Genomic DNA, 16,090 nt, shown 5'->3' with positions numbered 1-16,090 from the left:
AATTATCAGTTGATAAGCTACTGAGCTCAATGGACTTTAGTCCGCTTCTTTTAGTTTTTAAAATATGAGTTTTCTAATTTTCATCTCAGAAATTTGTTATCTGGACCATTGAATGTTCTCTTCAAACTCATGCAGTGTCTTTAAAACTTGTCCTCAGTGCTGAGTATAGTCTTTTTTTTTCTTTCAGTAGGATCCTCTACTTGGATATATTTAAAGAACATGAGATTCCTTAATGAATAAATAATTCATTTAAAGATCTTATTCTTAGGGCTTTGCAAGTTTGCCAACTGTCTGTAAATGAAAGGATCAGTTTTATTGGGATTGGAGAATGCCAGTGATAGGAGGCTAGAGCTGCAACCTTTAAATACTTTGATACCTCACCATAACATTGACCCTAGAGAGGATTCTTGTGATGTGAATTTTCAGGTAGTTTTGTAATAAGACTCTACAGTAAAAACCACAAGTTCAGACAAACTTAGGTAAAGTGAGGTCAACTAGATAATATTTATTGAGAAGAGCAGTTTTGATGGGGTTTATATTTATTTATTTATAACTAACTAACTAACTAACTAAATACCTCGGAGAAGGCGATGGCACCCCACTCCAGTACTCTTGCCTGGAAAATCCCATGGATGGAGGAGCCTGGTAGGCTGCAGTCCTTGGGGTCGCTAAGAGTCAGACACGACTAAGCGACTTCACTTTCACTTTTCATTTTCATGCATTGGAGAAGGCAATGGCACCCCACTCCAGCGTTCTTGCCTGGAGAATCCCAGGGACGGGGGAGCCTGGTGGGCTGCCATCTATGGGATCACACAGAGTCGGACATGACTGAAGCGATGCAGCAGCAGCATATATATGTATATATTTCTAAATAAGTACATTTAGAAATATATATTAGAAATATATTTAGAAATATATTAGAAATATATAGAAATATATAATATATATAATTTAAACATATAATATGTAAATATATTTCTAAAGAACTATATAATATATATAATATATTTCTATATATACATATACACACACACACATATATATATTTCACAGACTAAAACCCAACATAGGAGTTGTTAGATACCTTTAATAGATAAGAATCATTTGAAATTAGCATGTGGTTTTGCTAATCCTGTGATCTCAAACAGATATTACATTTCTACTGGGTTCCCTTTCATAGCTAATGAAAGAGTATAGTAGTTTGGCTGAAGACAAATGATACCATATTAGTATTTTACAATTTATAATGAATTGCACTGTTTCTGAATATTTTGGGGACTCAAATTTAGTTGCCATTGGGCAAGTGAACTTTTTAACTCATCCCATTCAAGTGTGTTTCTTGAGTACCTTTTATATGGGGATGCTCTGGGTGATCCAGATGAAGGGATGATATGGTCCAGTGAACATGCTCACTGTCTCTTATTGGAGATAAAAGAATCACATGAAATGATTGAATAACTGGGTGAGCATATATTTATAAATAGCAGAACAAGTAAGTATATGAGTTCCTGCCATCAAATACATGGGCCATAGTGAACTGGGTGAGTGGGGTTGAACCTGATTGAAAGGACTGCACAAATGTGAGGTGCTGGAGTTGTACTCCACTTTGTAAGCAGTGGGGAGTCATTGAAGAATTTTGAGCTAGAGATCAACTAGATGTACAGGTTTTTGAAAACACATCTAGTCTTGTGGTGGGACATGGGATGGTTGGGGGAGGGTGGTTATTGTAATAGTCTGAGTACACAGAGAAGTCACTACTAGATTTGTATTTGAGATAAACTCCTGAAGGTGGAATTACTTCACCAAAGGGCGTGCTGCAAAGATTTTTGAAACTTGTTACTAAACTTTCCCACCAAAAGATGATCCTCCTTGTTGGGCATATTGAAATTTAGGTGATTTTACAAGACATACACACACACACATGGTAAAGTGATGTGCTTTTTAAATTTTTTAATTAAAAAACAAAACTTTTCTTTTAAGGTTGTAGAAGGAACCCCTCTTACTGATGGAAGAAGACTCAAGTACAGATTAAATGGTAATTTTTTTTTTAAGACTCAAATTGATGCCTTGATAGCACAGACTTTTGGGTGCTGTACTCTTTGAAACGATCAAAGCTGATTGCACCAGAGCAGTAAAAAGTAAATTATTTCTTAGTAGTCTAAAGGGCATGCAAATAAACTGCTCATACCTGCAGCCAGTATGTCAAAATTATGCTGTGTAGAGTGACAAGCCCCTCAGTCACTCTTTCCCTCTCTCCAGTTTTATTCTCTTTTTATTTGCTTATTTATTTTTGGCTATGGTGGGTCTTTGTTCCTGCCCGCAGGCTTTCTCTAGTTTCAGTGAGCAGGGGCTACTCTCTTGGCAGTGCATAGGCTTCTCACTGCAGTTTCTCTTGTTTGGAGCACAGGCTCTAGGTGTGTGGACTTCAGCAGTTGTTGTAATGAGTGAACTCAGGAGTTGCAGATCCCAGGTGCTAGGCATGCAGGCTCAGTAGTCGTGGTGTATGGGCTTAGTTGTTCTGCAGCATATGGGATCTTCCTGGACCAGGTATCAAACTGGTGGCATCCCTTGCATTCCAGGTTGGATTCTTAACCACTGGACCACCAGGGGAGCCCCGGTTTTATTTTCTTAATAGCATTTATCATTCACTGAAGCAGTTTTGCATAAGCATTTTATCATCCTGAGTCATCTCCATGTAGTGAAGTCCTACTCTGATGTGGGCTTCCTGGCCACGCCTGCTCTTGGGAGTTCTTGCTCATTTGCTCCGGCCAGTGGCCTGTGGGCCATCTCTAGGCTATAGTCTCAGTGCTTTTGCCTGGAAAACTTCCCCCAGGGTCAGCTGCCTCATCTCTGATGTCTCTCTGCTCAGAGAAGCCCTCAGGTCCCTTTCTTTCCTTTGCCCTGCCTTAGTTTCCTCTGTGATAGGCCCTCCAGACATCAGCGTGCTTGTCTGTTCACGGGGGTCTCCCCACGAGAAGGTGGCTTCTGGGCTGGGACTTGGCTGTGTCTTTGTGGTACCCTCCATGTCAGCAGAGTGACTGGCCTGTAGGAGGCGCTCTTTCTTGGGAGCTCTGAGTGGATGGAGTGGAAGTCTCACCGAACATCCATAAGAGGGCCTTGTCCCTCTTGATCCAGCCCCTCTTGCGGTCGGAGTGTGTGCTGAGGAAGAGGATCAGCCCACCTTTGCTGTGTAAAGACTGATGAAGTTTCATTAACTTAAGAAATAAATGTATATATAGTGTGCTGCACTGTGCTTAATCACTCAGTCGTGTCTGACTTTTTGCGATCCCATGGACTGTAGCCCACCAGGCTCCTCTGTCCATGGGGATTCTCCAGGCAAGAATACTGGAGTGCGTTGCCATGCTTTCCTCCAGGGATATATAGGGTAGTTATCCTTAAATGATTTTCCACTTTAACTAGACTGAGTAGACTGTTTTCCTTTCCTTGGGAATTATTATTATAAATTTTAATTCTTGGGCTGTTTTAATCCTGTCACTTCTCACCGGTCTGACTGTGGCTGCTCTTCTCAGTGGCTCACCCAGCATCCACTGTATCGGAAATCCCTCTGCCGGGCTGCAGAGGGGAAGCCAGCGATACTCTAGATGCCTCTTCTGCCAAGTGTGGAAAGCATCGGGCCTAGCTCAGCACCTGACCCATGGTGGTTGCTTAACACTTTTTTGCTGCTCCTGTCAGATATTCCGTTTACTTTTACCAGATTCCTTGCTTCTGGAACCAGGGTTAAAATCTCCGACACACCTTCTCCCCATGCCTTGTTTCCCCGGTGAGGCTGAATCTGGGGAGGGATGGGGTGGTGTTCACTTCTTGCCATCAGGTCTGTCACTGTTTATATTTTGTGGGCTTCTCTCTAGGTACCCATTTACTTCTGAGTGCTCTTCTTTTCTGTTTTTGCTTCCCTTTGAAGGCACAGCTCCTCCCAGGCTGAGCACAGTAGTCCTGGGCTTGGAGCTGGCAGAGCATGCAGGCAGTGGCTGGAGCAGTTGCTTGATCCTTCTTTTTAAAATTTCCTCATCTGATTACTCTCACTCTAGTATTATAAAATTTTACCATTATAAACTAAGGGGAGTCCTAAGATGTTTTGAATAATTTAATCCACATAGGTGAGAGAGCAAGAGCAAGAAACTGCTTCATCTACCATTCTTTTTAATATTCATAAATTTTATGAGCATTAAATGAATGTTTTACAGAGTTACTCTTTAGAGTAAACATGATATGTGGAAAATGTGGATTTAAATAGTTAATTAGAGATGATGGTTTTACTTTACAAAAACTTTGGTTTCAGAATTCTTTTTTTAAATTTTTAAAAAAAATTTGTTTTAATTAGAGGATAATTGCTTTACAATATTGTGATAGTTTTTGCCATACATCGACATGAATTGGCCATAGGCCTCCATGTGTCCCCTTCCTCCTAAACTCTCCTCCCACCCCCCTTTCAGAATTCTTATAATATCTACCTCTTTTCTGTGTTAGACTGTTTTTATCCAAATGCGATTTGACGACTTAGAGGACAGTTTTTGCAGACACTCGACTCCTGAAAGGAAAACTATTCCTCGGGTCAGAAGAAAAAGCAGACACTCAGCCTCTCTCTGTTGAGCTGTACCAGGGCTAGCTCAGGACAGGGGTTCCTCTCGTGGGGCCTCGTGGGTTCTTTTACTTTGGAATGAACTTTGCCTCTGGGCCCCAGCAGTCCCTTCCTGGTGTCTCCAGCCCGCCGGTCCCCTCAGTCCTGCCTGTAGGGGGCATTTGTGTTGGGGTCTCTTCTCTGAGGGCAGGCTCTTGAGGTCTGTGTTTGGGAGATAGAGTACAATTCAGGGTCCTTTGAGATCAATATCAATAAGTTATTTCAAGTAAAAATATTCATAATTTATAACCAAGATTACCCTAGGGCTTTAAAATGTATGTTTGGCCCAGCTCTGTCAGTAATTAGCCATTTGACTTCAGGCCTGAGCGTTTGGACCACGTGAATTTTGAGGTTCTTTTATGGTAAATTTTGGTGCACCTCTTTTCAGCTCTCTCTTAATTAAAAGCAGATGACTATTCACAGTGAAAAATATGTTATTATTATTAATAATTATGTTGTTAATTAACATACTATAAGTATGTATGGGAGATGTAGCATCTATATTGAAGGCTGCTAACCTCAGGGCACTGCTTGTTCATGTACTTGTGTGTATTTAGCCTGGATAATGAAACTAAGGCTTTAAAAAATAATGTTGCATTATTATTATATTATTAGTATAATGTTGCATTATAATGGTATAAATCTCTTGTGAACCCTGGGGTTAACATTAATTTTTTTACCCCCCCCTTTTTATTTTAAAGGATTCTATGCTTTTATCCTGACATCTGCCCTCGTCGGAGCGTGTTTCTTCTGGAATGTGGAGCTTTATTATGTGTACCGTCATTTCCTTCAGTTTGCACTTGCAGCCATTGTTTTTGCCGTGGGCTTGAGTGTTTACCTCTACGCCAGGGCTTTGAAAGCGCCCCGGGACGAGCTGTCGCCAGCCAGCTCTGGTGAGCAGCCTTAGACTGTGTGGGTCCCACGAGTGCCTCCCATGAACGTGCCCTCCCACCCCCACTGGCCTCCCCAGCATCCAGTTCTAGGCTTTCATAGAATTCTCTTCTTTCTTCAGTTGATGAGAGATGAGAAATAGGAAAAAAAAAAAAAGATGAAAAATAATTTTAAGAAAAATAAAAGGAAGAAAATTTGATTCTCCCCTCATGCTTTCCTATTTGTTTCTTCTTCCTTTTTTAGTCACTTGATGACAGTAAGACATTTTAATAAGTTACAGCATTTCAGTTAACATTAGTGTTATAACAATTTATGGCATATATTTTGTTTGAAACAGTATATCTCCTTTTTTAAAAAAAATCAAATAATAGAGATTATAAATTGGTCAATTCTAACATAAAGTATTTAAGAATATTAAAAAAAATTAAGTGACTTATTTTAAAAATTGTGAGTCTACATTAAAAAAAAACTCCAGTTCCCTCAAAATCCAGGAATCTGGGCCCCATAGGTCCCATGCCTGCAGCAGCAGGGATATTTCCAGATGGGACCGACACCCCCTGCCTGTCCTCCCTGACTGTTTGCCAGGCTCTGGGAGATGACTGAATTGTGACCCTGGGTAGTAGACAGCAGTGCAGTTTTAAAGTCTCATAGTTGGGTTTGGAATACCGTTTGGATAAAACTTTTCCCTTCTTAGGAAATGCCATCTATGATTTCTTCATTGGCCGGGAGTTAAACCCTCGGATTGGTACTTTTGATCTCAAGTACTTTTGTGAATTGCGTCCCGGATTGATTGGATGGGTATGTCTTTTTTTTTTTAAATTTCAATTCAGTAGTACAAATTAGTCTTGCATTTGGAAAGAAATGTAGACAATTTTGAAGTGAGCTTATAGGTGGTATGTTTTTAGGAATAATTATAACTTTCCATACATTTGTCTACTTCAAATATTTTCTTACTTTAAATATAGTCCAAAGGGTTAAGATGTCCTGTTATAGGTTATTAAATGTTAAAAGAGTTTGTATTATTTTGATTATATCAGTTTGTGTTTATGTAAGAAAATAATAGTTTAGATGAATTTATGAAGAAAAAAAATATTTTTCTTCCTTTAAAAAAAAATGTACTTTTACCTTATTTTAGACGTGTATGAAAGTTGCAAAAATAGAGTTCCTTCACACCACTTTCCCCAGTGTTGGTGTCTGACAGAGCCATAATGTAGTTATCAAGAATAGCAGTTAAAAAAGGAAAAAAAGAAAAAAAAGAATGACAAATTCACCTTTTACAGTAGTTTTAATTAAATCCATAGACCTTATTCAAGTTTCACCAGTCTTTCCACTGTTGGCCTTTTCCTGTTCCAGGATTCTCTTCAGGGTCTGACAGTGCATTTGTTTGTTATTTGGTCTTAGCATCCTCTAGTCTGTAGCAGTTGTTTAGTCATTCTTTGTCTCTCATGACTTTGACACTTCTGAAGAGTACTCATTTTGTAAGAGGGCCCCTAGATTTGGGTTAGTCCAACATTTTCTCATGATTGGAGTAGGTTGTGTCTTTGGCAAGACTACCACAGAATAAGTGTCCATCTCAGTACATCTTAGCAAGGGATTCCTGTGTGTCTTATCACTGATGGTGGCTTCTCAGTGAGGTGCGTCTGCAGCTTTCTCAGCTGGGAAATTACCACCTTTCTCTCTGGGAACTGTACCTGCCCCTTTTCTTTTAGGTGGTCATTAACCTGGTGATGCTTTTGGCTGAGATGAAGGAGCAGAATCGCGCTGTTCCATCATTAGCAATGATTTTGGTCAACAGTTTCCAGCTCCTGTATGTGGTAGATGCTCTCTGGAATGAGGTAAGTAATTTTTAAGAGCCTTGGAGTCAGATGGCATTGGGTGTGGGTGAGTGACTTGACTCCTCCAAGCCTCAGATACTTACACACAAGGTGAGGAGAACATAACCTGCCTCCACGGCTTATGAAGATTAAATGAAATGTGGGTCCATGTGACGCAGTGAGCTGACACACAGCGAGCTCTAACAGATGGTAGGCGTCCGTGTGTATCAGCTGCTCTGTCAGCTGCTAGATATTTAAGATCTGTGGATCTTGAATTGGTGGGTGTGACCGATTCATACAAATAAAACTTTCTTAGTGATTCTAATGGATGAAAATGGGTGGATCAATTCAATCCTATTATTGAATTAGGATAGTCTTTTTTGGATTATCAAGGAGCAGCTAGTTCTTAAATACTGGAGGAGTTGTTTTATTGTTGGTGTTTCAGAATACAAAGAACAGCTCTAATCACATGGATATAAAATCAGAAATGATACATTGAGGAAACCAGTTTAAATAATGCTGATTTCTTAACATGTGGCTTTTCTCATGCATTGATACAGGATCAGTTCTTTCTGCTACTTGAAGACTGGCAATGTTTGCTAGTCTCTGTCTCACCTAAATATATTACTCTTGAAAACAATATCTTCTTTGGGTCTGTTCTACAACTGTTTTATCATTTACTGTTATCTTTGTAATCATCTCCTCCAAATTCTAAATTTTCTTTCAATTTTAAAAACAAAATTGATGGTCCTTCATCATGATGTTCCAAAGCAAGTGTTCATGGCAGCCTGTTGACATTTTGAGAGAGGGTCCTTCTTGAAGATGTTTTTGAAAAATTGTATCATTTGGTCATACTCAGTCAAGGCGACTTTGAAAACTTGATACCCATATGTCGATAATCTTCCTTTTCTTTGGGAGGAGATTAGGACCTCTTGGAGGTAAGCAGACCTCGAGTACAGGTAGCCACATTTGGACTCTTATTGAGCTCCTACCACTAAATGTGGACCTGGGCTCAGCCTGGGAAACTGCAAAGATGTTGGGAGCATCTGATACAGAGTCCTCTGAAAATTCCAAGTCTGCTCAAAATTAAACATGCTTCTGAAGTTAAAAAAAAATCAGCTCTTATAAATGCACTTCACCTTGCCAGTTGTAGGTCTTTCTTTGATTATGTAGTAAACAGATGCTCAGAAGATGGTAGGATATGTTTTACAAGTCAGATGATATTTCCTCTGTTGCTTTAGTCCCTCAGAGATTATTTTTTTTTAATTCCTATCTGATGATGAGTAATTCTTCCTTCTAGTTTTCTGTCTTGTCATGGAAGTCACTTTTTAAGTGACTTAGAAATTCATATTTTCTAGAGATTGAAACAAACATTGACTTCTGTTAATTAACAAATAATGATTGTGTCTTTTTTTTTTTTTTTTTTTTATGATTGTGTCTTAAGGCAAAACTCTTAAGGCAGTTTTTCACCCGGGGTAGTGGATTAAAGTTGGGAAGTTATTTTTTAAATAAGTCATCACTGTTTCAGCCAGATTATAGTTAGCTTCTTGAAGAAGAGACTTGATTTTATGGTTTTCCTTAGTATCTGGCATGCTGCTGTTCAGTTGGTGGATGCTTAATAATTTTCTTATTTGATTGAGTGATAGGAGTTCCTCTACATGTTAACGTGGCACACCTTGAGCAATGGAGACTGTGAACTTGAATGTAAATGGCCCTTCCTCTGAGCCTCTGCTTCGGTCCTGCAGCCCTGAGTCCCCGGGCACTGGGTGGGGTTCATGGTCCTTCCTGCCCCTCCTGGCCCCGGGTGTTTGTATCCTGGCTCTTCCTCTCTGTGTCCCCCCTCGTGTGCTATCTTATCTGCTCCCCGGTGCAAAAGAATAGGCTTGTTGACTAGAGGGTGAACCAACAGGCCCGGAAACTGTTTAACAATCATTTTTCTGTTCTGTGGTCTTTTTGTTTGCTTTCTGGAAAAAGAAAAAAAAAATGCATTTTGGAGATATCACTCTTTTTCTTTACCCTAGAACACTAATTCTTTAATAGAGATTATACTTGCTAATTTTTCTGGTCAGTGTTGAGTACTGGAGTCTGAGGCAGGTTAGGGATGCCCTGAGACAGGATGCCGTCTCCACTTCCAGAGCTGAGGGCCTGCGGGTTTCTGGCTCATGCCAACCAGATCCACAGGAGAGTGTGTTCAGGTCCTAGCTTACCCTGAGCAGTGAAGCAGGCAGTTTCCCGTGATGCCGGGTAGTGTGGACAAGCTGCCTGACACGCTAGATTATGATCAGAAGTGAGGCTCGGAAGCCTGGCGTGCTGCAGTCTCTGCGGTCACAAGGAGTCGGACACAACTTCGTGACTGAACAACGTCAGCTCGGCTGGTGCGCCTGTACCCGGTGCTGCGGTGGCAGGAGGAAACCCATGCTCCCCGCATCTTCCCGTCCAGTGGAGAGAGCCGCCGAGTTACAGGACAGTCAGCTGGCTTCAGCGAGTGGGGGGCTGAGGAAGGCAGTGCAGGCCAGGCTTCAGCTGAAGTTGGAGGAGGGTGTTCCCGGCAGAGGCGGGGAGCCAGAAGAGGCCTGGGGGGCTCTGTGGTTCAGGATCGTGGAGGGAGTGGCTGGAGTGACAGGGGATGAGGCGGAATGACGCAGTGTGACACCTGTGCCAAGGGAGACAGATCCCCACTCCCGCCTTTACACGTTTTAGGTTTGCTCTAGCGTCTCATCTTAGAGGATGAGATGGCAGGACGGCATCACCGATGCAACGAATATGAACTTGGGCGAACTCCCCAAGATGGTGAGGGGCCGGGAGGCCTGGTGTGCTGCAGTCCATGGGGTCACAGTCGGACACGACTGGGTGACTGAACAACCACCACCTTCCTTTAGCCTTTTGTAAATTTGACTGTAAATTAGTACTTTATTTGAATACTGTAAACATAGAAGCTTTTCTCCCCAAACTTTAAAACATTTTTTTCCCTTCTCTGTACCCGTTTAGGAAGCATTATTGACAACCATGGACATTATCCATGATGGATTTGGATTCATGCTGGCTTTTGGAGATTTGGTGTGGGTTCCATTCATCTACAGCTTCCAGGCCTTTTATTTAGTCAGTCATCCAAATGAACTGTCGTGGCCAATGGCTTCTCTAATCATTGCTCTGAAATGTGAGTATTAATTTCAGTTTCTGTGTATTAAGTATTAAGTAGTGTGTACTGAGTCTGTTGTGCTGTGGTACCTACATATTTACAGCGTGCCCTTTTAAATGGCCATGATTAGCTCAAGTATGAAATAATCTGTGATGGATGAGTTGAGTCATAAAAGATTCTTGAATCTTGCAAAGAGAATGGATGCTTCATCCTTGGGTTCTTCAGTAGTTATTTAAACATCATTTTGAACAAAACACCTGTTTTAAAATTTTATTCAGTTCAGTGCAGTCACTCAGTCGTGTCCGACTTTTTGTGACCCCATGGAATGCAGCACGCCAGGCCTCCCTGTTCATCACCAACTCCTGGAGTTTACTCAAACTCATGTCCATTGAGTCAGTGATGCCATCCAACCATCTCGTCCTCTGTTGTCCCCTTCTCCTCCTGCCCTCAATCTTTCCCAGCATCAGGGTCTTTTCAGATGAGTCAGTTCTTTGCATCAGGTAGCCAAAGTATTGGAGTTTCAGCTTCAACATCAGTCCTTCTAGTGAATACCCAGGACTGATCTCCTTGAGGATGGACTGGTTGGATCTCCCTGCAGTCCAAGGGACTCTCAAGAGTCTTCTGCACCACAGTTCAAAAGCATCAATTCTTTGGCACTCAGCTTTCTTTACAGTCCAACTCTCACATCCATACATGACTACTGGAAAAACCATAGCCTTGACTGGACGGACCTTTGTTGGCAAAGTGATGTCTCTGCTTTTTAATATGCTGTCTAGGTTGGTCATAACCTTCCTTCCAAGGAATAAGCGTCCTTTAATTTCATGGCTGCAGTCACCATCTGTAGTGATTTTGGAGCCCCCAAAAATAACGTCAGCCACTGTTTCCATTCTTTTCCCATCTATTTGCCATGAAATGATAGAACTGGATGCCATAATCTTAGTTTTCTGAATGTTGAGCTTTAAGCCAACTTTTTCACTCTCCTCTTTCACTTTCATCAAGAGGCTCTTTATTTAAAAATAATATAATTATTGTTAAAAACAATAAAATTTATTGTTTTAGTAATGATTCATTTTTTTCTGGTAGTACCTTGAAAAATAGGAAGATGGTCTTGCCTTCCTAGAGCTTATGCTCTTACAGAAGAAATAAGACACTCACACACTGGATTGAGGCAGAGGAAGAGTCTAGAGGAGGGACTAATAGAGCAAATATGATGGGAGTTTAAGGTAGAGAGCACGTCTCTCTGGGGAATATCACTGTAAACTTATTGGAGAATGTGGTGTTTGATCTGACTGTTGGGTGGGTGAAAGTGGCATGGGGAGATAGATACATCAGATGGAGGGAACAGCTTGACCAGGATGGTGGGGAAGTGAGGAGTACAGCTTGGCTGATGGTAGCAGGTTAGATTCAGGATGGGTTTTTTCTTTTGTTACACTGTTTATTAAACATGTCCACCAGAGGGAGGGCAGGGAAAATGAGCACTGAACTGCAAATGTTGCTAGTTATGCTACACTAATATCTATGGTAGAAGAAAAATTCAAGTCTCTGGTTGAAATTAAGGTTTAGTTTCAGTATTGGTTTGGTTAACACATGGCTGTGTGTTATTCAAGACAGGCTATGTCTATTTTATGGTTAAGCTAAAAATAGGGAGTAGAGTTATTTTTTACTACTTTATTGAGGACTGATGATACATAGTCATATGTCAGGGTCTCTTAGTTTTGACATTTTGAAATCTGAAATAAAGCTACCAGCTTAAGAGGCTTGCAGTGGGATTCAGCATATATTAATATTTATGTGCATGTTGTTCTGGTGCAGATTCTGAGCTATAGTTTTATTAATGAAGCATTCATGTTACGGTCAGTAGATATCATAACTAACAGATGAACTCCAGTATTGATTTTATTGTAATGTAGGCTGCAGTAGATTTTATTCATGGATGCACCATGAATAATAATGCATATTTGTTAGTTTTGCCTTCAAGGTGTCCCCAGGTAGATGAGGAAAGCTGTAAGATAGTGAGATATCAGGATTGGATCTTCTTTTGTCATCCTGAGATTGAGAGGGTTTTAACAGTTCTTAAGAGATCAGACTCTTCTGTACTTTGGACATTTCCTTGGAACACAGGAATCATTTCTAAATGAAATTACAGATGCTTTAAAATAAAGATGATATGTAAATTGTTAACAAATGAAATTTCTAAAAAATTACAGTGTGTGGATTTGTAATCTTCCGATGTGCAAATTCTCAGAAAAATGCATTCCGGAAAAATCCCACTGATCCAAGGCTTGCACGTAAGTATTGGTTTATATTTATTGTATTTTTGCATTACATAAAGCTTTTATGTCTCTGCTTGTCTATAGATCATTAAACATTTATTTTTTTATTTCTGTATAGATTTAAAAACCATTCATACTTCCACGGGAAAAAATCTTCTTGTTTCTGGATGGTGGGGTTTTGTTCGCCATCCCAATTACTTGGGTGATCTCATCATGGCCCTGGCGTGGTCCCTCCCATGTGGTAAGCATTCAGGACGAGAGCGGATGGGACTCTTTCCCAGGCCGCCCACACATGTCTGTCCTCTGTGGGTCTGGGTGTTGTCTCTGTTAGAGGTTGGGGTTTCTTGTTCCCCGACTGAGTGCTGTGTTGTTCTGTTTCCAGCACCTCATTCATCCTGTGTCTGAGGGGAATTAGGAATTCACAGAGCATGAAGTTTTACTCTAAAATCCTGCAAGCAGAACTTTGTTTTCAACTGTAGCTGGTAGCTTTTTTTCTAAGCAGACTATGTAGGAATTAATTAACTTTTTATTCATGACTCGCTGTTCATGGATTCTGAAAAAATCTGGTTCTTAAGAAAAGGCACACATAGCTTTGTATGTGTCTGGGTCCACCCACAGCCTGCGGTGCTGTCTGCCCTGCTCTGCGGTGATGGCCAGCCGTTCTCTACCCCGAGCGCCAGAGGGGAGGAAATGGAGAGGTTCGCTTTAATTAGAAGGACAGATGTTCTGATTAGGAAGGATTGTTAGGATGGATTAATCACTCTTCTCTGAATAGCTTTTAATTCAACTACTATCTTCTGCCACACAGCAGTGGGATTTTATGAACTGGTTTAGTTGTTTCCCCCATTATTGGAGAAAATGGAGTAATGGGACGCCCCAGTTTTAGGCTATTTGGGGAAGCGCAGGAAACAACGTTGTGTAGTTATGTAGTGAGAAATAAAAATACTAGGTACTGTTTACTTTTGTTATCTCCAGGTTTCAATCACATTCTGCCTTATTTCTATGTGATTTATTTCACCATCTTGCTGGTGCACCGGGAAGCCCGCGATGAGCACCACTGTAGGAAGAAGTATGGCCTGGCGTGGGACAAGTACTGCCAGCGAGTCCCCTACCGCATATTCCCCTACATCTACTGATTCTGCTCTGGTGCCCTCTAAATACTCCTGCAGTTCTATCTTCCGTTTGCAAAAAAAAAAAAAAAAATCCAAAATGAACCTTCTTTCATTGCACTGACAGAATCTGTATATTTCTTTTTCAGGCAGGACTATAGATAGAGCCAAGTAGTAAGTCTTTTCATGTATCCATGTTTATTAAATCATAACAATTAACATAAGGAAAATATAAATAGAATTTGCACTCTTAGGAAATTTTTAATCTTTAAAGATCTGAGAACATAAAACAGTCTTATAAATGCACTGAATGCTATTGATGTTCAGGATTTTTGATTACCTTTCAAATTTTGATTCTTTTGTCCAGTTGGTTTGGTTTTTGTCTTAAATAAAAACACTGTTACATTTTAAAGTTCATTTATGTTTTCTTACATTAAGGGGATAGAATTTTCATTTGTTTCCCTTCAAGTTAAATCATTTTCTAGTTACATGATTTGAAAGTAAAAACCGATTGTCTGTTCAATGCTGTACGGGAAGGGGAATAACTGATAGTGGACACTGTTTAATGAAGACCATTAGTAGTGGTTTGCTTAACCTCAGCTTCTAAAACTGCATTTGAAACTGTAAATACATAGCTTTTATGTAATATATGGTGACTTCAGGTTTTTCTGTATAGTGTTTTGAATGTGAAATAATTTTCAGACTAACTTTGGGTTGGCCAGAATATTCATTTGGGTTTTTCCATAAAAAACCTGAACGAATTTTTTTATCCAACCCAATATCTTTTAAACAAACATTTGCAGTGTTTTAATTAAGTTTTGTAAAGTAATACATGTTAATTAAACATTTTGAAGGAGAATTCATTTACTATTGTATGAAAGATGCTATTAAAACATAGGAAGGATATTTTTTCCTAATCCAAAGTTTGTGAATTTGGCTTTGCTACCTCAATTGCAGGTGTTTGTTGGCCTTTATAAACTGTTGCAAATAGAAAAATAGAATAAATATATATTTTTGGAGTAACATCACTATTTAAACCTTTTTACACAGATTGGTGTTTAAAAGTTTGCCATTTCCAGAAAGGCTAATATTTTTGTATGTTTTTGACTTTTTTAATTAAACTGTGTTTTTGCTACTGTTAGTTCATGCAGTGTATACTGTATTTTGCATATCTTTTATATTTACAAAATTCTACTCCCTGTTAAGGAGTGTTGTGTTCATCTTTCTAAATCTATTTATCTAAAAGCAATTTAAGGGAATAGTTTAAAATCATTTCTTTTGGTTTAATAGATGTGCATAAGGTAGCTTTAGCTATTAAATTCTACTTAAGTTGATATAGTCTCATTATTAATTGTCCTTTAATGGAACAGTAGCAAATTCACTAAGCTTTCATATTCAGAGTTAAATTGTTCTCAGTATCTTAAACATAGGCAAATCTAATAAATATAGTCTGTATGTTGGGGTTTTCAATTATACATTTTATATATGAGCCATTTAGATATGCAGTGTTTATTCTGTGCTACAGTTTGAAGTGTATATAACTGTGCTTGTGTTGATGTGATCATGAAGTTGGTTTGCTCAAGCATTCCACATCCTGTAATCTTTAAATGTGGTTTTGGTGAAATTGTCAATGTTTATTAGTACTGATGTATGCAAGCAGTTTTTTTATGCTTTTCTTCTGGCATCAGAAAATGTTGTCCCAGCTTGTTCTATACTAGATTCACCAGTGAAGCATTAGGGGAGGAGGAGGGATCATTAATTCTTTCCTTGTTAATGAAAAAAGGGCTGTTACCAACATAGTGCTACAATTTGTTTTTAATTTGTTTTTGACTTTTTTTTTGACAAGTTTTATAATGAAGTTTTAAGTTGGAAATAAAGTTGAAAATAAAGATGTTGCTTTGACCACTTTGGAATCTCTCTCTTGTTTTTTTTCCAGGCTGTAACTCTGGGATCATTGGGGCCAAAACAGGAACCCTTAGATTACTGCTCCCCACCCAACCCCTAGTTTATTCCAGGATCCTTTGGGTCCCTCCTGGACCACGAGCAATCCTAAAGGTAGACTGAGATCCCTGGCAAACTGCAGTTTGCATCAAGGTTCTCAGACATCAGAGCTTGAAAAGGGTTAGTGGAGGGTCTCAACCTGCAGATGGTGATCATAGATTTAGTATTTGTTCTTTGAGAAAATAGAAGAATGATCAAAAGTGTCATAGACTCAGTAATACTTT

General features: G+C 39.7%; 1 protein-coding gene across 1 annotated transcript in view; it reads left to right on the top strand.

The window, feature by feature from the left end:
• LBR (lamin B receptor) overlaps positions 1-15,770 on the top strand; it is a 28,710-nt gene extending 12,940 nt beyond the window's left edge. The window contains exons 7-14 of the mRNA XM_043923784.1: positions 1,981-2,035; positions 5,341-5,532; positions 6,225-6,328; positions 7,240-7,365; positions 10,333-10,501; positions 12,691-12,771; positions 12,875-12,997; positions 13,732-15,770. Coding sequence (XP_043779719.1) covers positions 1,981-2,035; positions 5,341-5,532; positions 6,225-6,328; positions 7,240-7,365; positions 10,333-10,501; positions 12,691-12,771; positions 12,875-12,997; positions 13,732-13,892 — 1,011 coding nt within the window. The 3' untranslated portion in view covers positions 13,893-15,770. The remainder of the gene's footprint in view (positions 1-1,980; positions 2,036-5,340; positions 5,533-6,224; positions 6,329-7,239; positions 7,366-10,332; positions 10,502-12,690; positions 12,772-12,874; positions 12,998-13,731) is intronic.
• Positions 15,771-16,090: the final 320 nt, after the last annotated feature.

Source organism: Cervus elaphus, chromosome 14 (genome assembly GCF_910594005.1).
Source record: "Cervus elaphus chromosome 14, mCerEla1.1, whole genome shotgun sequence".
Taxonomy (NCBI): domain Eukaryota; kingdom Metazoa; phylum Chordata; class Mammalia; order Artiodactyla; family Cervidae; genus Cervus; species Cervus elaphus.
The sequence above is the reverse complement of the archived record's forward strand: the minus strand, read 5'-3'. Positions and strand labels throughout refer to the sequence as shown.